At 42.2% G+C, this 26,304-nt stretch overlaps 1 protein-coding gene across 7 annotated transcripts in view; it reads right to left on the bottom strand.

Moving 5' to 3' along the window:
* Positions 1 to 3,152: 3,152 nt before the first annotated feature.
* Bach2 (BTB domain and CNC homolog 2) overlaps positions 3,153 to 26,304 on the bottom strand; it is a 355,873-nt gene continuing 332,721 nt past the window's right edge. For all 7 annotated transcript variants that reach the window (XM_074078063.1, XM_074078083.1, XM_074078073.1 and 4 more), the window contains 2 exons: positions 15,120 to 15,326; positions 3,153 to 9,371 (listed from right to left, as the gene is read on the bottom strand). In XM_074078063.1, coding sequence (XP_073934164.1) covers positions 8,889 to 9,371; positions 15,120 to 15,326 — 690 coding nt within the window. In that variant the 3' untranslated portion in view covers positions 3,153 to 8,888. The remainder of the gene's footprint in view (positions 9,372 to 15,119; positions 15,327 to 26,304) is intronic.

Raw genomic sequence — 26,304 nt, 5'->3', positions numbered from 1 at the left:
CCAGGCTGGCTTTGAACTATGATTCTCCTGATCTCTGTCCCCCTTGTAGCTAGGATTACAGGCCTGAGACATTGGTGCCTGGCCCATTATTTCCTATGGAATTAGTTTCACCATATTCTTTTCCACCAATTCTTCATCCATCATGCCTTTGTTTTAGCCATGTAATTATATTAATAGGAGCCATTCTTTTCTGTAGGTGATAACTTTTATTATTTTATTTTTAATTAAAAAAATGTTTTGGAGACAGAGTTTCACTATGCTACCTAGGTTGTCCTTGGACTTGTGATTCTCCTTCCTCAGCCTCCCAAGTAGCTGGGATTACAGGTGTGCATCACTATGCCTGGTAATAAGTTTTGTTCTTTAAAAAGAGCCACAGATAGATGTGCCGTATTCCCAGAGAGAAATTTTAGCCATCGGAAGTGGGCTCTTTGTTATAGGAGGTGTTCAGAGAGAGGCTGGGTAGCTGCTGAGATATTGCAGAAGACAGACTAACATTGGCTGGAACTGTTCTGTGCTTCCAGCCCAAATGGCTCCTGAGTCTTCTCTGTTCTCACATTCTACAGAGGTGGAAAAGAGGTGAGATGTGAAGAGAGTCTTCTACACATAGTGAGCTTGCAGGAGAACCAGTGAAGACCAGGCAGATGAAAATGACAGTGGGGTCAAGCCCAAACCAGGTGCCTTGTAAGGTACATACCACATTCCAGGTGCTCATGGCAAATTTCTATACCTCATCCAACTGTGGAAAGTCATTATTGCTCATCTCAATTTTATAGAGCAGAGAGCAAGTTTCAAAGAGATTAAATAAACTTTCCCCACAGCTAAGTCACCCAGGGGAAGTGCACACTGGACTCCAAACCCACACCTGGCTGCTCCAAGGTCCATGGTCTTCCATGAAGCCTTGCTGTTCAGTCTGCAAGAGTTAGCAACCCCTGAGAAATGGTTTATTTGGATACCTCTCTGCCTAACTGGCTTGGGAAAGCTGTAGGGATAAGGCCCATGCATTTTTAATACTGGATGCTCACAGCCTGTTGCACAGTGTTGGTTGAATGAATATATGTTTATGCATAGACGCCAAGACAATGCCTCACCCATTACTTCTGATTCTCCAATCTTGATTTCTTTTTCACTTTTCTGGCTTGTCAACAGATTTACTGTAAGACTTTTCTAGAGGTCCGTACAGCGGCATTCCCCCCTTTTTTGCAATTTAAATTTCTTTCAAACTGAAAAGTCTTTATAGGGTTGTCAACTTCACAGCACGAGTAGAGGTTAAGAAAAATGTTTGAAGGGCCCAGTGGAAAATATAATGCTTCCAGTGACTGCTGATGTCAGTGACTCTGAAGATTTCCATCGATTGCTTTAGGACAAGGGTCTCTGCCTCAGGGAGGCACTTGTCTTCAAGAGGTAAGAATAAAAACTAGCCATGGAGAACCAGTAATGCCTCTTTCTGGTTGACCAGGCATGCCTATGGCAGGTGTGTGTCAGGAGTCTGAGGTGGGTGTAGGACGGGAGGTGTCATGCCCTTGAGCAAAATGAAGAGAACACACACTTGTCTAATGAGATGTGTTGCTTTCTTCATCTCTCTGAGCCTCAATTCTTTGACACCAGGAAGTATCATGTTCACTTACACCAGGAGGCAAAAGTGCTCAGCAGGCGGATGTGGAACGCATTCCTGCTCAGGATACCACCACCAGCTAGAGGTAAATAAACCTCAAGAACAATCGTGTTCATGTGTCCCAACTGAGGGGTAGGGTGGTGGGTTAGAGAAAAACAAAAAAAATCCTAAGGGCTGGAGGCGTGGCTCAAGTGGTAGAGTACTTTCCCAATAAGCACAAGTCCGTGAGTTCAAACCCCGGTATTGCCAAGAAAACAAAACAAAACACCTAAAGTGATTTCAAGGAAAACTCAAGTTATTTTCAAATACATACAAGCACATTGCTGGCAGGGCCTGGTGTAAAGGGAGCCAGTACTCATGGGGCCCAGAGGTAGACACAAATTACTCACAAGGAGGACATTCAAGGCAGGGAGGAAAATGGTGGCTGCCCATCTGAGGCCGGATGGGGCTAGAACACTTCCCTTCTGCAGGATGACTAGCTGGTGAGGTTTATTCTGCCCCAAGAATAAATGTCAAGGGCGAAGGTCCCAGTGACCATCAATTCTTAATTACTAGGTTTTCCCACAGGAAAGGTTGGGACTGTGATCCACCTGTTTTTCCCAAAATGAATTGCCTAACTATGTTTTTTAGGCAAAGATAACACTACCTCTTACATTTAAAGTGGTCTGGCTGTGATGTTTTCAGAACAGCGCATAATTTAGAGCTCTCTGCAAGCCTTCCTTGACTGAATAGGAACCTGCAAATACTCATTGAAGAATTCAGCGGCTTCTAATTTCAGTTTTCCCATCTGGCAGCAGGATGTGGCCTGGGTCTAATGCACTCCTCAAAACCTGGATTGGATGGACATCATGCACATTCATTCTTCACATCCTCTCTGACAGTTCAGCCAGACCACTCCTGCTCTCTGCTGGTGGCTTATTTCTTATCTCAAAGTGCGAGGGAGGTGTTACTTATAGACATCCGGCTTACCTACAGTGCAGTATCTCATTTTCCCTTTGCATCAAAATTGAATACCAAGTCACTGAACACACTTTTCTGGATTTTATTTCCTCCACCACACTTCTTTAAACTTCTTTACTGTAACTCATTGCTTTTTGACGTTGTTTAATGCCCACTCCTGTTTACTTTCACTTAGGATTTTTGATGTTGCCCAGGCTGGTCTTGACCTTGTGAGCTCAAGTGATCAAGTGTATTGTAGATACATATGTATCTACACATATATGTTATATATTATATATATATATATGTTTTATATATATATATATAAAATCCAGTGTTCATTTTGCATAGCTACAATATAATCTCAAAACTAGGAAATTAGGTCTAATGCTTTTTAATTACTCTTATAGGCACTGAGGAACTTTAAAATTCAGTTTAAGATTACATTAACATTATTAAAATTTTAAGATTTCTAATCAGATTAATCAGGTAGCAAGAAAGGATCCAAATAGAGGAAGAGAAATGGTCTCTTAGTGAGAAGAGGTATTTTTTAGGTCTTCCACTCTAATGTAACACAGGGATCAGAGGCAGAGAAAATCAGTTTACAATGCATAATGATATGTCTTTATTTCATCAACAGAAATGGTGTCTAGACAAAATTCAGTTAACACTAGCAATTCAACTGAGTGAAATTTTTTGCACAATAGTGTATTTACAATGAGTAAATGAAGTTTCATTAGTTCATAGCAATGCTTATTTTTCCCAAAAAGGTAAAAATTCTTAGTTACAGAGAATAAGCATCAACAGCCATTTCATCTTTACAATAAAAACCACAAGAAAAACCACAATCACTTAGGAAAAAAAAATAAGGACAAGCCTAAGAACTAGTACAATAAAATGATGCATTGAATTAAGTTACATTAATCGCATAGAATCTGTGTAAAAAGTATGTAGAAAAACACCTGATGTAACCTGTTACAGTCATTGACCAGTTATGAGAGGTACAGAGGGTTATACAGGTAGATATGTGTGAAACTGTCCGTATTGTTCGACCTGGGGAGGAAGAGAAGAGGGGCTGCAGCCCCTTGCATACACTGAGAAGACCCTGTTTTGAATATGGCCTCTGGAGTTTGTAAGGCATATATTAGAGGTGCACTTGCATCAGACCGGTTCTGGAACAAATTCTCACAGGCTCTCTTGCTTTGAATGGTCACTGTGTCTAACAAGCACCTGAAGCTCCCAAATGCACTTATAATCTTCCTGATAACTCACTAGAAGTGCCAGGTTCTTATGTCAAAGTGTGAATGGGCATCCCAGCATCCACACACCCAAAATAAATCAGTAGGACTCAAGTGGAGGCCACCTCTCTGCCTCCAGACATGTTTTGGTAGAAGACTTGGCATCAGTGTGTAGGAAAACCCCTCTTTGTCCAAGTCCCTTTCTGTCTTTCCTGATATACATGTCCGATTATCCCCACGGGAGCATTTGGCACTAAACGTGAGTCTACCTGAAATGAGTGGTCTTGGTGCATTTCTGCTTCTCTGAGGGGCCACTGTTTTATCTGAGGTCAATAAACTGGAATGAAAATGAAAGCCAGACTTGCTTATCCATTGCTTGATTGTGAAATCATATACCATGTCACAACATTAAATCCAAGCTAAGGTTGGCCTCTGCAACCAAGTGGGTACTCGTCACACAATGGCAGCATCATTTTCATATTGTAATTAGAACGCACAGATACTCATTTGATATAAATATCAGCTCCCGGGGCGGAGTAAGGAAAATACTATACACTTATTTTTCTTTGCAAGTAATATTTTTGCAACGTCAGTTGAATAATTTATCCTTGATCTGCCACAAATCTTTTTATGTACAAATACTATTTGCACACACTATGCACAAATATATCCTAGTCTACAGCATTAGTCTTTGATGCTTGGGTCGTAAGATGGCTGAGGCAGTGTTACAAACAGACACGTTGAACGTAAGATGTCTCCAAGCACAGACTCCTTTATGAACACCAGTCCCACACAGGGCATCGTTATCATGGGCTGACTTGTCAGAAACGGAACCTACAACAAAACCCTCAATTTTGGGAAGGAACACTATTTAAGATACGATGAACTGCTTTATTCTTTAAAAAGAAATCTTGTTTCTTTGCTCTGTTTTTGGTGATTTGAAGACAAAACTTGATTCTTGCTCCTTTTGAGATCTGAGAGTCCCTCTAAACTGTAAGCAAGAGGAACTGCCACACAGGAAGCAGCTCCTGGTTAATATGGGGCATGAGGTATAGAACTAGGGTGCCGAATAGGGACTTGACAAACCTTTGCAAAATTTTACTTCTTCTGAAGAGGATTATGCTACGCCATAGGATGCAGGACTTGGTAGTTTCTTAAAAGGTTTATAATTTCAAACCCTTTGCATCTTCTTTTTCTTCTTCTTGAATGGCAATTATAAAATACTAATAGAAGAGAAAGTATAGGTTTCAGCCAGTCCTCTCATGTAAGTTCTGTGGCTGGTATTGAGCTCCTTTTTTGAGGAGAAGTGGCAGTTGGCGTACTAGTCACTAGCTTGTTTTTACTTCCTTGGAAAAGCAATACAAGGATTACATCCAAATGATAGTGCATCTTAAAAAGCAGCATACCTTTAGAAAGACAGTCAATAAATTACTTGTACAACATACAAAAGAGCTTCTTTTTTTCTTTTCTTTTTTTTTTTTTTTTTACTGCAGCATCACCCCTGACGCCTGAGTCACTTTTAGGGAACCTGGAAGAGAAGTAGCAGGATGCTCTACTAACTGTGCCAACTTTTCAAAAAAGGTTTTGTAATTGCTTTGTTCCAGAATCAGTATGTAATGAAGTTTGATTTTATTCAAGGCACCCCCAGATAACGCAGAGAAACAAACACACATAGCAAAGCACTCACCTGCCCAAAGCCTGACCAACCTGAATGAAGTGAGGTTGTCTAGAGACACAAGTAGCACAAAGGTCGACCCAAGGGGAGGACTGGACTCAGGTGGGATGTTAACTAGTCTCAGGGTCACCTGTATCGGCCCCACCTCAACAACCCATTTGTACCACAGCTATTGGGAGACCCAACCAGGCTGCCACAATGATCCTTCTAAATAGCCCATGAATGGGAGTGTCCTTTATTTTTGCAAGGAAGGACCCTTAAAAACACAACTAAATGTCAATGTGGTATGCAAATTATGCCTTCTGTTCAGCTGTTTTTCCTTTTTAGAAGTGCCATGACGTTGACTCAGGGGCTCCAGGGAAAGGAGATAGGCTGGGTTTTAAAATTCCATTTGAGGCAATTTGGATTTTTGGTCCCCAGTGAGTCCTCCCTTTGAATCAACCTAGAAATAATTTTGACAAGCAATGGTTCAAAATAGTAAAAAGACACAGACATGTCACAAGAATAATTACACAAAGCCAGTTGCTGTTCATGGTGGATAATGAATGAAATAACTTGTTAAAAATACCTAAGAAATATGATAGTTTTTAGAGCAGTTTTTTTTTTCTTTTAAAACTAGTTCCCATGGCAGGGGGTGGGTGGGAGAAGAGGAAGAACAGTGAGGAGAGGCTGGAGTGAGGAAGATGAGGGCTGAGTTGGGGGTGGAGAGAAATAAAGAGACCCCTCCCCTCCTGGAAATGGCTGCCACACAGGTCTGGGCTACTGAACAACAGAACCCAGGGAAACAGATGGAATGTGGTCAAGACTACCAGTTGCACATGAGTTGTTCCCAGGGTAAATCAAGCCAAGAAGCTGGCTATGGTATGGGCAGAAAACATTCCTTTTTTAAAACAAGAGGAGAGGTCACTTAAAAAGGCAACAAGATTTAAATAAAATACTGTCTGCTGACTCCTCCACCATAACACACAGCTGTGAAGTATCACGATTCACACTGAGTTAAAATTCTAGCTGTCACCAGTTTTCTACCAAGGCAAACTTGCCGGTGAAGCACAGAACTGTTCTACTAGGCCAAGAAATTCTAACAACCATAACAAAAACAGTAGCTCCAACACAGAGCTGTATTCAACACACACACACACACACACACACACACACACACACACACACACACACACACACACACACACACAGAAAAAGGAAAACCCAGAGGCAGGTTTTAAAAGTGGAACTATTTGAAAAGAAAAGCCTTTCTTAAAAATCCTACTGCATGAACAAACAAATTTCTGGCATTCATACATATTTAAACATTTAGCACTACTATTTATACAGAAAAAAGTTAATAATACTAAAACATATGTTACTATGATTTCACTTTTTGCCTACTAATCATATACTAATTTCTCCTTTTACATGCAGCTTTAATATTGTCCAAAACAATGGCACAAATCAAGAAACAAAGTCAACCATCTATCCCCCACTGCCCACCACCCCATCCCCACATTAAACTGTTCTGGACTGCCTTGCACAGCCAGGCCGTAGTAGCCCTCAGGCTGCTGAGCAAGAGGAGAGGGGACCACTGGAAGGAGGGAGCTGATTCCTCCTGGGGCACACCTTCCTGTAAACATGGCCAGGAGCCAGGATGCCCCAGAGCCAGGGAAGGTGCTCCCTCTCTCCTGGTTGCAAGCCAGCCAGTTTTGCAGCAAGGGAATCAAATTATAATTGGGTGAGGGTAGGGTGTGTGTGCATTTGGGAAGGGGGCAGGGAGGGCTCCTGGTGATATCTTGACTGTCCAAAGCCTCAGAAAGAAGCTGCCTTCAGACAAGAGACCAGCAGAAAAACCTCAGAGCACAACTCAAAGCATTTAGAGAATGAAAGGAGAAAGAAATGTGCTAGCCTGTGTCAGGGGTGGATCTCAGGCTCGAATCTGTCCTGTTCTCTCCTACTTTTCAATGAGTTGTATTAAGCTGGGAGCCGCCATTACAGGCAGGACCCCCAAGCTGCGACTCAAATCCCCTCAGGTAAGGTACCCTGGGAGGCCAATCCTGGGCAGGAAAGTGGCATGGCTGGTTAGCCACCTCCTTCAAAGGAGAAGGTCCTATTGCATAACACTTCCAAAAGCAAGCCGAAGCCAGATGAAGTGCTGACGTGAAAAGGGATATACTCCCTGGGTGAGCAACAGTTCTACCTTGACTTCTAGGAGCCAGTGCCTGCTGAGTTCTGGTACAAAATTAGAGATTTCTGCTGTTTGGATGCACTTTTGAGGGAGACATCCAAACCCTCTCCCCATTTAGGAATCTGAACATCTAGCATCAACTCTGAACTGTCTATCTGCAGTTAAACCTTACTTAGGGAAAGGTGGGGAGGAGGTGAAATAGAAAAATATTCAAGCAGGTTATTGTTTACACATCCTAGGATGAATTCATTATTTGGCAAGATTGTTTTTCCTACATAATTATCACCTGAGTGCTTTTTAATTAGCTAAAATGTTTTTCTTTTTAACTAAAAGCAAAGAATATACAGTATACTTGAGTTATACTGAAGTTACAACTTCATTTAAGAAAATGTTTGACCCAAAACTCAGTGCAAGTGGCAAAGTTGACCATTACTGTACAGTATCTGCAAGAAAAAAAAAAGGGGGGGAGCAGGGAAGAAAAAGAACAAAGAACAAACCCACAATGCTCACATGATCCCGTTAGGTGGCACCAAAACCAAACCAAACCGACACAAATAAAAGATCTGAAATAAAAGCTTGAAAAAAAAAGCTTCCAACATTGAATTTTGTCCATAAATAAGTACAAATTCAAATTGAATTGTGAAGCAAGAAAAAATGATCATGTTAACAGTTACCAAGTTTGTTCTAGCATCAGAGACAAAAGAAGAGGAATGTTGGAACCTGTTTATAAATGAGAAATGAAGTTTCCAGTTTTAGGATGAGAAAATTGAGGCATGCAGGACTTTTGCATATGGATATATATATTTCATATATATATTATATATAATATGTACAGTCTAGCTATAAAACTTTGATGTGTATAGAAGCTGTCTTCAATGAAAAAAATTGAACATTCAGAAGAAATTCCTGAGATAGGGTTTGTGACATGGGCCACTGGGAAAAAAAATCCGTGGTTGGGTCCTAGAGGTGTTGTAGTCTATCCCTGTGAAGACTGAAATTAACCCACAGACAGACAGCACTGTTGTCTGTCCTTGCCGGAGCAAGGGGTAGCACCATTATGAAGGTAACTTGTCTACCACTCCTGCTTGAAGAGAGTAGGGAATACTTCAGAACAGTATTGCTGCTAAGACCACTGTAGTGTGCACCAAATTCGTTCTTGGTTCTTCGAGACAACAGAGGAACAGTGCCACAGGCTGACTGAAGAACACCTGGATGGGAGAAGTGTGAGGACTTGGAGGCAGATCCAAGATGCTAGGTGTAATCTTTCCTGGGCTGTTCATCAGTCGTACACTTATCAGTCATTTCCTGGCAGAAGTCCACGGTCACTGACTGGCTCCTGGGTTCAAGAGGAGGTCCTCTTTCTGAGAAAGTTCCTGGGTCAGTACCTTCCAACCTCCTCCCAGAGGTACAGTTCTCAGAGGCATTGATGGATACCCAAGGAGGGCCTGGGGGAGCCGCACCTGGCTCTAAGCAGCAGGGCACGTTTTCCCCCACTGCACACTGGGAGGCTGCAAGGCTCTGCTCACCACCCAAGGGAGGGGGGTTAATACTGGAGGCTCCTGGAAGATCCATGGGTATCAGAACAGGGCAATACCGATGTAGAGCCTGGATCTGCTCAGGGCTCTGGATGTCTCGGCACACTTCCTGGGAGAGGCAAGAGAAGTTGTCCAGAAGTTCACCCATGCATGCTTTCAGTTGGTTCCTCTCTGACAACAGTTTCTCTTTCTCGCACACCTGGACAAGACAGAGAGAGAAAAAAGAGAAGCTTGATCAATCCTGGTGTCATTTCTGAGGATTTTCCAATTTTTTTTTTTTTTTTTGCAGAACTGGGACTTGAACTCAGGGCCTACACCTTAAGCCACTCCATAAGTCCTTTTTTGTGACGGGTTTGTTTTGAGATAGGGTCTCAGAAACTATTTGTCTGGGTTGGCTTTGAACCATGATCCTCCCGATCTCTGCCTCCTGAGTAGCTAGGATTATAGGTGTGAGCCATGGGAGCCTGGCTCCAAACTTTGTTTTTGCATCCTACCTTGTAACATAACTCATGGATGACTAGGTCAGGATCCAGGCACTTAAGAGACACACATGTCCAGGAAGTCTGGATACACACTTCTGCCACACCTCCCCTCTGAGCAGCTGGACCAGATATGTGCTGCCACTATTACCTTCCCCATTGCATCTCTTCATCCCTGTATCAGGCCCAGGATGTGGCCTGGAAAATCACCACCAACCAGGAAATGGAAACGATGGGTAGTCAATGTTCTGATTTGCTGGAATTTGGGTTTGTGGAGAACCAACTGGAAAACTCCCCAAATATTACAGTTGAAAATTTCCCCCTAGTGGATTAGTTTGCCATTTCTCTTTCTCTCTCTCTTTTTTTCTTTTGTGTCAGCACAAAAAAAAGTGTCATGCTTGCTAGGCAGGCACTCTACCACTTTAGCCATTCCACTTGCTGTAGTTTGCCATTTTTTGAGGAGCAAAAGTCAACCCATTCCACATATCTGATTTTCTTTTTTTGGTGGGACTGAGGTTTGAACTCAGGGCTTCACACTTGCAAAGCAGACACTCTACTGCTCGAATCACACCTCCAGTCCATTTTATTCTGGCTAATTTTGAAGATGGGGTCTCATAAACTATTTGCCTGTGATCCTCTATTTGCCTGGGGCCTCAAACTGCGATCCTCTCAATCTCAGCCTGCTAAGCAGCTGGGATTATAGGTATGAGCTACCAGCACCTGGCTCCAAATATGTGACATTCTGAAAAAGAAAAAAAAAAGAAAAAAACCTATGAACACAGTAAAAAGATCAATGGTTGTCAAGGGGGAGGGAGAGATGAGTAAGTACAGCATAGAGGATTTTAGGCCAGTGAATCTACTCTGTGTAATGCTATATGGTAGATACCTGTCATTACACACTGATCAGAACCCACAGAATGTGTAATACCAAGTATGAACCCTCATGGAATATAAAGACTGGTGATGGCAGAGTGTCAACACTGGTTCACCCATCACAGTTAATGCACCACTTTGGTGGGGGATGCTGACAGTAGGAGAGGCTGTGAGTGTGTGGGGGCAGGAGGCGCTAGGAACTCTGTTTATGCCATTCATTTTTGCTGTGAACCTAACAAAACTCTGAAGAAGAAAGTCTATTTAAAACAAACACAATTAACCATCAGCAAGTTCATTCAGTTCAACCTAACATCAGCAAGCTCTCTCTCTCTGTGGCCTTTGTAGCAGAGCAGTCTGAACATGACAGGACACTGGAAACTGTGGAGTGAATCCTGAGTAGGGATTCTCCCCAGACATGAAGGGAGACAGAAACACAGCGCCTGAGTCCTAATGGTTTAGCCCAAGTTGTTCTCCCCCTTAAACCAAATCCCGTGCTAGGAGTGGTGGTGCATGCCTGTAATACTAGCGACACAGGAGACGGAACAGAGAAGGACTGTGTTTTGAAGCTCCCCACCACCCCCTGCAGAAGCATGAGACTCCATCTCAAAAATAAAAACTAAAGCCAAAAGGTCTGGGGCTGTGGCTCAAGTGATAGAGCACTTGCTTAGCAAGCACGAGACCCTGAGTTCAAACTCCAGTACCTCCAACCTCCCAAACAAACAAACCCCTTCAAATCCCACATGCTCTTGTGTTACTAAAATTGATCACCCTCTCAGAAGATGAGTTTAGCACCAGAGAGGAGTATACTTAAGGTGTTACCAGCAGTATTTGTGTGAGGAGAGGAGCTAGGGAAGGACAGTGAGGCACACGCCATCAAGTGGCTGAAGAAGCTGGGCGTCTGAATTAGCATGGGCAGGAAGGACAGGGGAGCATGGGAGAGAAAATGAGGGAGAGAGGAGCAGGCATCCACAGGCTCCAGGCAGAGCAGGTCTCCGACATGGGAGCCGCAGAGGCAACACGAATGCAATCTGGCAGGCAGTGTGGGCGTGTGTGTCGGAGAGAGATTTACATGGGGAAAGGGCACCTGCTAAAATATTTATAAATTTATCAAGAAAACATGTTTTAAAAATGAAAAATAAACAGATGTACAAGTGCAACGCGAGAGAAATACATTATGCGAGTTTGCAAAAGCAGAGTGGCAGGCGTGTGGGAGTGGGAAGTGGGTGGGGGCCTGCTGGGGACGGTGTAGGGTGGGAGCTATCCCTCCCACCCGTGCCATCCTTGCTGTTGAGACCAGGCAAGGGGACACAGCACCATGACTATATAGTGGCTGACAAACCAAACAATCTGGGAGGTCCCCTTGGGGAAAAAGGCCTCACACGCCTGGCTGTGCAACCTGGACCTCTCTTTTTGAACCCGGAGACCTGCATATTGAGGGGCAGCAGGTCCTAGACACTAGGAAAGGAAGCTAGGGTCAATCCTGCTGCATCGTCTCTGCCAAGCCACTGACCCTTATAGGCCATTCATCTGAAAAATGTTCCAGCCTACTTTCTAGAGAGGAGAAAGTGAGTTGTTACATGGGTTGCTGTTTTGTTTCTGCAGGAAAGGAAGTATCCACATCATGCTTTGGTTAAAAACATGGATCTCTGGGCCGAGGATGGTGGGTCATACCTATAATCCCAGTACTTGGGAGCCAGAGATGGGAAGATCATGAGTTTGAGGCCAACTGGAGCTACACAGTGAGACGTTGTCTCAGAAAACAAAACACAGCTAGATGTTGGTGACTCACACATATAATCTTAGCTACTTAACAGGCTAAGATTTGGAGATCACACTTCAAGGCCAGTCTGGGCGACAGAGTTTGCGTGACCATATCTCAACAGAAAAAAGCTGTTGTGATAGTGTGTACCTGTCATCCAAGCAATTGCAGGAAGTGTACAATAGGAGGATCAAGTCCAGGCCAGCCTGGGAAAAAAGCAAGACCCTATCTCCAAAATAACCAGAGCAAAAAGGGCTGGAGGCATGGCTCAAGTGGTAGAGCACCTGCTCAGCAAGCAAGAAGCCCTGAATTTAAACCCTGGTACTACAAAGAAAAAAAGAAAAAAACAAACCAAACAAAACCCCCACAGAGCTCCAAGTCACTGATTAGCATGCAAAGCTCTCACTGAAACACTGTATTTTTTAAGGGGTTGCCAACAGATGGGTGGAGAACTAGATGTCATCTTGGTTTTTCACCTGAATGATACCAGCAAAGGTCTTTAGATAGCTCCTTGTAGATAGCTTAGATTTTTCTTATTTTTTCAGTGTTATACAATTACACTGAGAAGAATGCTAATTACTACAATCAGGCATTTTCCAAATATGGGTAGAGAGTTATTCTACTATCTGAAGAGGAATGCAGGTCAAGAATTACTATAGGCACTTACTACCTAAGACCCTGTAGACTTGCACCTGGCTGGTTGGCTTGACAACCCAAGCCCAGCAGACTTTCAGAAGACCCTCACCATCAAGAAGGCCCTGCTTCCTTAGGTGGTCTAACTTATGTTTTGTTGTTAAAACAACATTAGGGCTAGGGATGTAGCTCAGTGGTAGAGTACATAACTAGCATGTGCTATCCCCAGTGCTATAGGAAAAACAAAAACATTAAGGAAAAGTTTAGAAAAAAGAAGAAACTCATAATCTCCTGGCCTTAATATCCAGTAAGTTTTAGGGCTATAGCTGTTTCTTGAAAGCCAACGATGGCCCAATATGGGAGCTTCAGAGGTAATTAAGGGACACTGTCCTTACCCTTGGAGGAACCATTAGTCTAGGGGAGGACTAGGGAGACAGACACACATTCAATCCAAGACTGATAGCCAGTGGTCAGACTGGGTTTCAAGGGCAGGGGCCTAACTGAGGCCTCAGGAAAGGCAGGCTTCCTGGAGAGAGGACCTGTGACCTCATTCTAAAAGCACAAAGGAGATGGTTAGAGAAGAAAAACGTAGAGGAATGTCCAAGGAAAAGGGGAAACACCAAGATGCAAGCCGAAGTAGAAAACAGCAGGAGATTATGAGGGAACTGCAGTCAGTTTGACTTCATTAGGGGGTCATGGCCTAGGAAGGAAGGAGCAGGTGATGCTGGAGCGACAGCTACAGGCTGAATCACAGAAGGCAGAGCATGTTTTTTTCAAAAACCAAAAAACAAAATGACACAAAGAAAAGTACATATTAATGGGATGCAGGGTGATGGTTCCATATGTATACACGTCGATATAAACACACACAAGGTATGAAGATCAAATCAGACATTAAATTACTATCTTCCTCTCCTTAACCATTTACCATTGTGTTAGGAAGCTTCAAACTCTTTTAGTTCTTTATTAAATACATAACAAATTACTGTAAACTATAGTGACCCTGCTGTGTTATAGAACACTGGAATTCACTTTCTACCTCACTGTGCTTTGGTGCTCATTGTCTTTGCTAAGGAGCCTGGGTTTGACTTTGTGAGTGGTAGGAGCTGTTGTACACAGGCAGACTTGCCCTACTTCATGTTAATTTTTAAAAAATCCCTGAAATCCAGGATTATCTTAGTACCATACAACACTTTCCTGTGTTTTTCAAACACCTCATCCCTGCTCTTGGGTTCTCGGCAGGACAGAGGTTTACCATGAAGGGAAGGATTTGCTGTCCACTATCTGAGGAGCTAAATTTAGATCATGACCACATTATATATGACCTCCCTCTTCTTAAGCCTGAGATGAGTTCCCAGAATCTGGCCAGCAGGAAGGGCCAGCTGAATGAGGGTGAATTGGTTGCCTTCCAAGCTACAGTCAAGAGCCAGAGGCTGCCTGTATTCACTCCCTGCAACTCAAGGTTGTTTGCCAAGGAGAAAGCTAGGGGCAAAGGTCTGAACTTGGAGGAGCTTGGAAGATGGGAGTTTGTTTCCTGAGACCAAACAGTCTGAGGCACAGGGAAGAAGTGGCAGCCACTTTAAGGCAGAATTGCAAAATCAAGGACCCTGGGGATGCAAAGGGTGCCAGGAGATCATCTTCCTGGGGGGACTGTACCCCTGAAGGCAGATGTCTTGTCTCCAACCTATCCTTTTCTGCTGGGAGGCAGATAAAGCAGTGGCAAAGGCACTCCCTTGGGAATCAGACACCTGGGTTTGTATTTAAGCACTATCACATCCTAGGTAGTTATCCAATCTTTCTGCACCATGATTTCCTCCTCTGGAAATGAGGATAAAATAGTCCCTAAGCCATACACTTCATGTGTGGATCAGACAGGATCATCCCCAGAAAAAGTTTAGAAAGATACTAGGTTTATAGACACAACAACAAACACCAGCTATCATTACATGCCAAATGGAAAACAAAAAAAAAAAACTCATATGGATGGCTGACGAATATGACATGCTATTATACACCTGCACATCTATACACGTTGCATATGTAAATAAATCTATTATTTCTACTGAGAAACTTGTTTCAAAATAAACCCCATTTTCCCCAAAGGAAAATGGGCCCTCTTTCTACTTCTCCATCTCTCACTGCTGTGACTTCACATCGGTTCTGGTCACTTCCACTTGCTAGGTACAACTGATGGTCAACTCACCAGCTTTCGGATTTCACATTCTAAATTCTGAATGCAGTCCAGTTTCCTCTTGCGGCAGCGCTGGGCGGCGATGCGGTTCTTGCTGCGCCGCCGGACGTCGTGGATGAACTCTAACTGCTCTGAGGTTAGCTTGTGCATCTTAATCATCATCTGAAAGTCGTTCCTGGGAAGATCTGTGATTTGATCTACAGGAAAAGGAAGCTTGACCTGAAACCAAGAAAGACAGAATGGGATTATGATAGCTGGATTTTTATTTTAATTCTGGCAGGTAGAACATCACAAAATGGTGAAAACTTTTTTTAGTTTTTTTTTCCTTTTTTCATTAGCGCATGTTATACAAAGGGGTTTTGTTGTGATACTCCCATATATACATACAACGTATTTTGATTAAATTCATCTTGTAAACTTTTTTTTTTTTTTTCAGTACTGGGGCTAAACTCAGGGCCATCACCTTCAGCCACTCCACCAGCCTTTTTTTTTTTTTTTTGTGATGGGTATTTTCAAGATAGGGTCTTGTGAACTTATTTGCCGGGCCTGGTTTTGAAATGTGATCCTCCTGATCTCTACCTCCTGAGTAGCTAGGATTATAGGCATGAGCCACTGGCACCCGGCTTAAACAATTTTTAATGGGTCTCACTATTCTGTTTACATACATGCATCCCTATTCTCTCCTTTCACCTTCCTCCCTCTGGCTGGCTCCTACCTCCAAATAGTTGTTCCTCCCTCCCTCCATTTTACATTCCTGCCATTCTTCTTCTTCTTTTTTTAGGTCTAGATTCTGCATATGAGAGACAACATGTGATATTTGTCTTTCTCAGAGTCTGGTTATTTCATTTAACATGATTTCCAGTTCCATTCATTTTCCTGCAAATGACATAATTTCATTCTTCTTCATGGCTGAATAATACTCCATCATGGATATCTATATCTATATCTATATCTATATACACACACACCATATTTTCTTTATTCATTCATTAGCTGATGGACACTTAGGGGGATTCCATAGCTTGGTTATTGTGAGTAGTGCTGTGATAAACATGTGTACAGCCATCTCTATTGTATGCAGACTTACATTCCTTCAGATATATGCTCAGGAACAGTATAGCAGGATCACAGGGTAGTTTTATTTTTAGTTATTCATACTGATTTCCATAGTGGCTGGACCAATTTACATTCCCACCAGCAGTGTATAAAGGTTCTTTTCCTCTGCATCTTTGCCTACATTTGTTGTTATTTAGGTAAAACTTCCTTTTGAGGTGACCGAGTAATATGGAAACTGCTGAAAGCAGGCAGTGATTAATTCTTTCCTGCTTCAAATATTTGGCTAATCAAATAGAGTAAGAACATACAGGTTATAATGTGGTTATCTTTCCTTAGGTTTCTGAAGCAAACAACATGGAAAACGTGCCATTTCTTCACTGCTGTAGCACTTTTGTCAGTACTCTGTGGTTAGCTGAAGGTTTTTGCCACATGACATATAGCCTAACTCAATAAAATGACAAGTTATAGAGAGATATCATTTATGGACTAATGTTAAGCACTTGAGCAAAGCCAACTCTGCACACCTTTAAATGCTATAAAAAAAAAAAAGCAACAATCAGCAGGGTTCCTAGTTACAACAGCAGAAAGGAGATTTGAGGAGGAAGCCTGGATAGCTCCAACTTGGAAAGGCATAGAGTAGGCGTGAGAACTGTGCTTTCCTCCTTCTTATGCACCATGAGGCCTCAGCCTGGTATTGTCATCTCTCTGAGCCTCAATCTCCTTATCTGTGACATGGGACAGGCATTTGAGCTGTGCAGTGCTATGTAGATGTTATGGACTATGGCAGGCCATTTTCCAAAAATGGCCATCTCCAACACAATGCTGCTGGTGGGGTGGCTCAAGTGGTAGAGCGCCTGCCCAGCAAGCATGAGACCCAGAGTTCAAACCCCAGTAAGGCCAGAGAGAAAGAGAGAGAGAGAGAGAGAGAAAGAGAGAGGCATGATGTATTCTGATGTCATAGTGTGTCATTTCTGAGAAATCAGAAGAGCCACTAAGACTTTTCCGTAGGCCTCCTGGATTGCTGGCTCTGGAGGAAACCAGCTGCCATGCCTTGAGCACACTCAAGCAGCCTGGAGAAGCCCAGAGGGGAGGTGATACCTCAACTAACAGCCAGTACTACCTCTGGGCCAGTCACATGAATGGGCCTCCTTGGAAATGGATTCTTTACCTCAGTCAAGCCTTCAGGAGACTGCAGCTCCAGCCAACACCTTACTTCAAGCTCATGAGGGATCCCGAGCCAGCACTGCTCAGATGGACCACTCCTGAATTCCCAACTCCCAGAAACCAGGAGAGATGTTAAATGATTACTTCTGTTGTAAGCCATTAACTTTTGGGGTGAGTTGTTATGCTGAAATAGATAATTGATGTTTCTTATCAGCAAGATCCCTACTTTCAAATACTTGACAAATTAAAGCAAATAAGCATTATCCAAGGAAAGTGTGCCAGTCTCTTGAGGAGTAGATCTGTGTCCTCTCTACATTGTTAAATGCTTGGTTACAAACCTAGTGGTTAGAAATATTTCTTTTTTGGCAGTACTGGGGTTTGAACTCAGGTACTTTACAACTTGAACTATACCCCCAGAACTTTTTGCTTTAGTTATTTTTGAGATAGGGCTTCACGCTTATACTCAGGTTGGCCTGAACCACTATCCTATTTATGCTACCTGCATAGTTGAGGTGACAAATGCGCACAACCAGGCCTATTAAGATGGGGTCTCATGAACATTTTGCTGGGCTGGTCTTGAACCGGGATTCACCTGATCTCTACCTCCTGAGTATCTAGGATTTCAAGTGTGAGCCACCGTGCCTGGTTTGAAATATTTCTTAAGAGTAGCAAGTAATCCAAATGATGTATGCAAAAGCTCCAGTAGCTCTGGGGAAAGAAAGGTAGTCCAGAAGAGTGTTTAATTCTTGCTCACATCGGCGTGTGCTTTGGATTGGCCAGCAGGTGGCGCTACAAACCTAAACTTCATTCACATGCTAGCCCAGCACTAATAGGAACACCAGCCACATGTGTGATTTAAAATTTTCCAGTAGCCACATTAAAAGAAGCACAAGTAAACACGTGGATTTAATTTTAGCAACATGTGTATTTTAATCCAATAGGTTTAAAATATTTCATGAATTATTAAATAGTTAACTTTTTTTTTGTGCTGAATTTTCTAAACCCAAAGCATATTTTATTGTTCCAGCACAGCACAACTCAGACTAACCACGTTTCAGGGACTCAGTACCCACGTGCAAGGTGTAGTCACTGTGTTTGACAGACAGTTCTGCCTATCCAATTGGGGTACACATGGGGCTGGGTTTAACTGATCAAAATATTTTTTGGTGAAGAAACCAACCTCTTGTTAGTGTTCAAGTCTGTGTTCTTTAATGGACTGAGGATGAGGCTCTTCTATCCTAAGCTCAGGCTTTTCTGTGGTTGCACTGGATGCAGGCAGATGTGAGTCCTGATCCTGGATCCTGGCTGCGTCTCATTAATCCCCGTGCACAAAGACAAACACACTACATGACCATTTGACTTTCTGTGGTCGGGTGCAATTTCTCTGTCAGGTTACTTCCTAGCTCTGATTTTGTTTGATGTGGCCTTTGCAGAAGGCTCCCAGTGGTTGCTCTGATTCAGCTTCCACATGGTGACCTCTATCCCATGACACCTGCAAAATTTGGGCCCAAGAAAGCAAAATCACAGCAGAGCATACTATACCTCTCAGCTCAGCCCTGCTCTGACTGCTAAAGACAGGCAGTCAGGACAAACAGCTCCTTGTTATAGCCTGGAGAAGGTCTTTGTCCATGGGGCTGTGTTTGCATAAGCCTTATAATGATATGAAAGATTGTTTGATTTCCCTTTTATGCCCTTTGGATAACAAACAGACACATAGATCCTGGATGACACCTCCCTAACACAGAGGTCTGTCTGTTGCAAACATGGGTATTTCAACATCTCAGAGGTTGTGGCAGTTTTGGGGCTCACAGAGTTTCTCCCTCTGCTGACAACAAAGCCATTCTGCTTCTGCTCCAAATTGTGTTTATTTATTTTCAGAAAGAAAATATACCTACAGTTCAGTCTGCAGGGAAAGTCAAAAGGGCCTCTATACCAAAAGCTACTGTATTTAAAATTATCTAGACAGCAAATATAAAACACCAGGAAGATAGGACAGAGGGGTGGCAGGAAAAAGGAAAAATCAACAATGTTTGTTTCAAAGTCCTTGAAGTGAAAGGCCATATGAAATTTCAGCAGGGCTTTTGCAACTCAAACTGCTTTTTTAAAGAGAATCAGAGGAAAAGAAAATAGTCAACTATAGACTTTCTTCTATGAGAAAAAATAAGCCAAAATCCACCCTCATTGTGTCTTTTTAGAGATCTGTTAGTCCTTCAGCAGGAAGAACTCACACTGGCTAGCAGGTGGGAGCCCTGCCTTGCTCCTGGAGGGGCATGTGGGGACTTTACCACAGCTCTTTATCGCCTTCAGAGTGTAAGTCCAAGCCAATGGCATTGTCCCTAGAGATGATGAGCATGTAACAGCCCTTTGATCCCATGGAAAATATTCTACTCCCGGGCTCTTGGGCCCCCAACCTTTCCTCACTTGGGACTGGTTGAAAAGTCAGATCATAGGACTGGGTCCTGGAATGTGGAACTACACAGAGAAGGCTGAAGCACGCTGTCTTTTCCCCCAGGGATTTATTAGAACCCAAACAGGCCTAACAGGGCTGGCCATCTTAGTTGGCTACTGTTCTTCCACACACTTACTCTTTCAGGATTTCACTTTGCAGCAGTGGTTCGGGTTTCATTCTATTCACAGTGCAGAACATCCACAGTGACAAGATGGAGAGGCTGCCTGTATGGCCTGCTGTTAGTCACAGTCACGGGACTCATGGGTGCTGTTTCTCTTCAGCCACCAGCCCGCTGCTATGGTTCTTAGTTGAGGCTCAAAGATTTCGGAGCAGCCATGGAGAAAGCAAGCCAGGGGCCCAAGAGGGCACCATGGGCTGTGGTTTGCACAATAAGTCACTGTTGACTTTACCCCGCCTGACAAAGTGTCCCTCTGGAACACACATGAGGAGCGGGATGAGAGGTGGTTTTCAGCATACCAGCACTTTGCCCTAGGCAGTGCCCACAGGAAGGTTAGGCCTGCCAGCCCTTAGCAGTCAGTGAAATGTATGGTTCCCGTAGGGTGGCCAGGAACCTCTGTCCTCAGCATGGCAAAGGGCAGGAGGAATCTCACTTCTCATAATTCAAGTATGAGAAAAAAGAAGAGGGAAAATTCCCATCTCTAAATGAGGGCTCTCTAGCTCTGGTGGATTTCCACATGGCTTATATTTACTCTGTGCCATTCTTGCTGCATTATAATCAGCATTGCTACACCCATCTCAACTCACTATGCCTCCGAACACACAGTCCATTTGCCTGGTGCCTCTGATTGCTGGATGAGGGTTACTGGAGGAGCACAGAGCTGCAGATTTGGTAGGAAAAGCACAAAGCAAGCATCTACTTCCTCTAGAAGCACCAGTGGAAGAGTGGTTTGTGAAGAGTTGTCCTATTTCCTTTCTTGGTTTCACTGATAGATGTCAAATGGAAGTTGAGGGAGTAAGTTGTTCTAACACGATAACCTAGGGCATGGACGGTGCGTTGTTTTTGAAGCCTTTCATTGTGTTTTTTTTTTTTTTCTGGATTGGTTTTGATCTCAGAGCCTCACTCTTGCTAGGAAGGACTCTACCATTTGAGCTACACCCCCAACCCTTTTTGTTTTAGTTATTTTTGAGGGAGGGTCTTGCATTTTTTGCCCAGGACTGTGATTCTCCTATTTATGTCTCCCACATAGCTGGATGACAGGCAAGTGGCACATGCCCAGCTTATTTGTTGAGATGGGGGTCTTGCTAACTTTTTGCTGGTGCTGGCCTCAAACTATGATCCTCCTGCTCTCCACTTCAGAGTAGCTGGGATTACAGGATTGAGCCACCAGGCCTCTTTGTGCTCAGATTCTGGTGAACTGTTGCAGGAGGGAGCAAGGTGTCATTGAACTGATGACTCAGGGCTGTTGGAATGGGGACAGCCAGCTCAGTGCTAAGCAGATGCCAATGACAAATCTCCCCTCCTTGACCAACAAATGTCTCCTGAACAATTGTCCTTCTACGCCCTATTCTCAAGGTCCAGTTCTGGCACAAATGCAGAACACTGCAAATAATTAGCTTTCTGATCCCAGACAAGTCATTCTCTGTTCTAACACTCTTTAAGGATCTGTGAGTCAGACAGTGATATTACTTGCCCTACTAGGCTTATAGGGTTTCCATGAAGAATAAAATTGGAGAAAGTGCTTTGAAAAGTTTGAACTGTCTTTTGCGTGAGGTATTATTTCTGCTTGTCAGCCCGATCTTTCTCTGTCACATGGTTTCTTTTTTTCCAGGCATACAGTACTCTTTGTAATTCCAGATGTTGAGAATGTTCTAGACAACACGAAAACACTACTTTAATTAGGAATATGGCTGACTTCTCTGTTGCCCTGCAAGGTCTTCTTTTTATTAAGCAGACCAATTACAGACACTTCTAAAAACATGTCCGATCCACCAAACCCAAAAATGACTGCAAAAATTTTACATACGAAGCATGTGTCAAAGTCAGTATTTGGGTGGGAGAGTTAGCCATTTCAATGTTTTCTCTGGACCTTTTTTCTTACATACTTGCACGTGTGCACACATGCACACACACCCACTGTATACTTCTATCTCTCTCGACATGAAACAGGTCCAACTAGTCAGTACTTTTGGTTGTGAAAATGGACCATCTTTCTAGTGTTGCTTTACTAAAATCCACAATTAATTAAAAATACTTTTGGTACTAAATGGTCTTCCTAGGAAGCTAACTACCTGGCCAATAATTGTGACTTTTCTCTACAATTTTCTTTCTTTCTTTTTTGGGGGGTATTAGGGATTGAACTCAGGGCCTCATCCTTGCTAGGTAGGCACCCTAACACTTGAGGCTTTTTTGTTTGTTTGTTTATTTTTTGACAGTACTGGGGTTTGAATTGAGGGCCTCAAGCTTGCTAGGTTGGAACTCTACCACTTGAGCTACTCCTCCAGCTCTGTCTTTTTGTATTGGGTTTCTTCAAGATATGGTCTTATGAACTATTTGCCTGGGCTGGTTTTGAACTGCAATCTTCCTGAGTAGCTGGGATTATAGGCATGAACCACTGGTGTCCAGCTTTACATTTTCAAAAATTTATAAACAAACCTGTACACGTAATGAGACACCATGTCACAACTACTAGATGGATGGAGCTGGAGACTATCATGTTGAGTGAGATAAACCAAGCTCAAAAAAGCCAAATATCATGTGCTGTTTTGCTCATTTGAGGAAACTAGACCTAAAATGATGATGATGATAACAATAATCATGAATGTAAAAGGGGGTCTGAGAGTGGGGGTTTCAGGGGGAGGGGGGAAGGAAAGGATTCTGAAGGGTGAGGAAAATCAAAGTACAATACATATACATATGAGGACAGTAAAGTCAAACCCACCAAACACAATTTGAAAAAGGGGGGAGGTATGGGAATATAATGAAGGGAGTAAATTTAGTCAAAGTACACTGTATGCAACTATCTAGAATTATCACAATGAAATCCCCTAATGTTATTAATGTATGCTAATTTAAAAAGAGTCACCTGGATAGTTGGAAAAACAAACAAACAAAGCAAAAGACAGACAGTAATAAGTGTTGGCAAGGATGTGGAGAAATTGAATCCATTATACACTGCTGGAGGGAATGCAAAATAGTACAGACCATTTGAAAAAAACTCTTGTAGTTCCTCAAAAGGCTAAATATGGAGTTAGCATATTATTCAGCAATTCCACTCTTAGGTAGATAATGAGGAGAACTGAAAGCATGTCTACAAAAATCTTATTCACAAATGCTCATAGCAGCATTATTTAAAATAGCCAGAAAGTGGAAACAACCCCAAAGTCCCTCAACCAATGATAGATTAGTAAAATGTGGAGAGGCTCAACAAACTGTATCAACATCATGGAATCTTATTCAGCAATCAAAAAATGGCATTTTGATACATAATATACCAGTGGATACATCAATGGCGGGGATGAATTTTTAAGTATTATGCTAAGTGAAAAAAAAGACAGATACAAAAGGCCATATATTATAAGATTCCATTTATATGAAATGTCCAAAACAGACAAATCTATTGAGACAGGCAGATTAGTGGTTGCCTGGGGTTGAGGAAGTAGGCAATGATGAGTGCCTGATAACTGGGGCAGTGTTCCATTTTGGGGTTTGGAAATGTTCTGGAATTAGGTAGTGGCAATGGTGGTACAAAACTCATCTCAGACGTTACAAACATACATAGAAATGGAACTTTTCCCCATCCTCCCTTTCTCCAACTTTGCTTTCAATTTATCTTATGCTCTATATTGATTTCATCAAATATACAAACACATACATTTACTAAACAAATTAAAGCCTTGTTATGCATGCTGTTTTGTGATTTTTTTCACTAAATACAACATTCATTTTTTTCATTATTAGAAGAGAAAAATTCCCAAGCTGACTCCTTGTTTTGTTTGTTTGGTGTTGGTACTGGGGTTTGAACTCGGTTTTGTACTTGCTAGGCAGGCGCTCTATCATTTGAGTCACTCCACCAGTCTGCCAAGCCGCCAAGTTGACTTCTTAAGGAATTAGCAAATCCAGAAGTCATAAAAAAACTGATACCGTGACTATAAAAAATTAAAAAAAATTTCTACATGGAAAAAGATACTATAAATAAACATTTTAGGAGAAAACACAGGCAACACCTATGAGAAATCCCTAATAGTCACAATATTAGGGACTAAGATTTCCTATAAATCCATTGAAAGTTAACCAACAGGAAAGGATGCTGAGCAAAGGTGTGAATTTGCAAAATTCACAGAAAAGAAGATTTAAATGGTGAATACGCATGAAACAAGATGTCGACCTCACTGGAAGTTGTCATTTTTTGCCCATCAAACTGGCAAAAATTCAAGAGACTGGTGACACTAGCAATGGCAAGAATGGGGGGAAATGGACACTCCTTAATTGCTGAAGGACATGTGAATTGCTAAAGCCTGTTGGCAAGCTAATTAGGTAGTATGATAAATGGGCACAATCTTTAACACACTATGGGACTCCAATCCCCAAATAAAAGCACCACTACTAACAATGTATTCATTAACAATGTTTATTGTAGTAATTTATATAAAGGGGATGAAACTAGGAACAACTGGAATATCTGTTGATGGGTGATAGCTGAATAAATTGTGATTTAGGGGATAATAGATTTTAGAGAAGCATGCATTGGGCCTATGTGAATGATTTAGACCATTGTACAGAGTGGATAGATATGTGAAAAAACAAAAGTGCTGATGCCATTAAAATAAAAGATGTGAATATATGCATATGCATGTACATATGTATAGATTTTTATGTATAGTGTATATATGTATACATGTATGTATGTTTATATGTATCATCATGTACACAGAGAAACCTATTGGGGATGTCTGGGGCTGGATATGCTATATTTTAGTATTGATAAAAAAAGACAGTTAAGACTGGGGATGCAGCTCACTGATAGAGCACATGCTTAGCATTCATGAGGCCTTGAGTTCCATTCCTAGCATCAAAAAAACCAAAACGTACTCTATAAGAAGTTGTTTATTGATAAAGAGCCACATTGTAATAATTTAAGCCTTTTCAAAGTTAGAGAAGAGTTTGAAAAGAATGGGAGTAGTCAATGTTTATGAGATGGGAGAGCTATTTAACATGCTGTAGGTAGAACATTTCATAAACTCTGAGGTGTATCAACACTTTTCTTTTGATCTCACATTTAGACTCCTTACAGAGGTGGAAGAGGAGAGACTGGGAAGGAACCTCTGAAATATTAGATGGGTCACTGGTTGGGGGTAGGAGCCCCATGTTTGGTTCTGACTCTGGTGTCTACCTGGGGTTCACTTGGAAGAGAAGGTACCTGGACCTCACAGGAGAGGCAGAATCAGTCCAACAGATGCTGGTTTCTTTGGATCACTTTGGGAAAACAAGTTATGGTTCATGTAGGGGAATGATTTGCCTTCAGCATATCCCTGAGGACTACATGTCCTTCAGGCCAAAGTAGTTCACAAAAGCAAGCTATCAATTCCCAGAGGAGCAGTTGTGCTAAGTCCCTGAGTAGTTCTTGGAAAACCTAACCTCCTCTACTCTTGGAAAACTAAAATTTCAAATTGATAGCTTTACTATCACTTTCCTGTCCAAAATGAACTATCAAGATGGCTAAGTGTGATTCCCAAAATGGCAGAGAGCTTTGGCAAATGTTTCTTTTTCACTATTGATGAATGTAAACTGCAGATTTTTTTTGAAAAGTAAAAATGAAAAAAGCAGGGGTATTTTTTGAGGGGAGACTTGTCCTGTTTATGACAATTTTACAGATTGAATGAATTGTCCTTCTAATTGAGTCACCATTTTCAGTTTTAAAGTGGATATTGACACGGTCTGAACACAGGAAAAACACATGTGCTCTTATTGATGACACTGAGTTCCAAGAAGTGACTTTAAGCTCTTTTTTGGGATATTATAGTGGAAAAAGGAAATGTATCTGAAACTGACAGTTCCTCCAACATATGCATATGTCTTAATGACAAAACCTCTTCTGCTGAATGGTGGTGGGGCTTTTCAAGAGAGACAAAAAAAAAAACCCACTAAAGACATGAAGGCTTGTCCTCTTCTCACTACACCAGTCCTTTTAAGAAATCATGCAGAGCAAGTTGATTCAATGACTAGGCTTCTTCAAGAGGGAGACTTCTTAACAGTTCTAGGGACAAAAGCAAACCTCACAAAGGTGAGGTCTGTTATGGTCAGAGCGAAGAATGAGTGAGGAAAGAGAGATGTAACATTGCTCCATGTTCATGGAACCTTGATCTTCTGGAGACCAGGGACACAGCTGTGACTGGTTTGGGCACAATTCCCCACCCTAAACCTAAAGGGTGAGGTGCAAATAAATGGGAATAGCTCCTATTCAGACTGAGTTCATAATTTCTTTTAGTTAAATTAAACCTTTTCATTGTCTTCCCATCTTTCTCCCAGGGGAGCTAGCAAAGAAGAGGAAGTGACCACTGGGCACTTCT

Source organism: Castor canadensis, chromosome 1 (genome assembly GCF_047511655.1).
Source record: "Castor canadensis chromosome 1, mCasCan1.hap1v2, whole genome shotgun sequence".
Taxonomy (NCBI): domain Eukaryota; kingdom Metazoa; phylum Chordata; class Mammalia; order Rodentia; family Castoridae; genus Castor; species Castor canadensis.
Note: the sequence above shows the minus strand (reverse complement) of the source record. Positions and strands in the feature narration are given on the sequence as shown.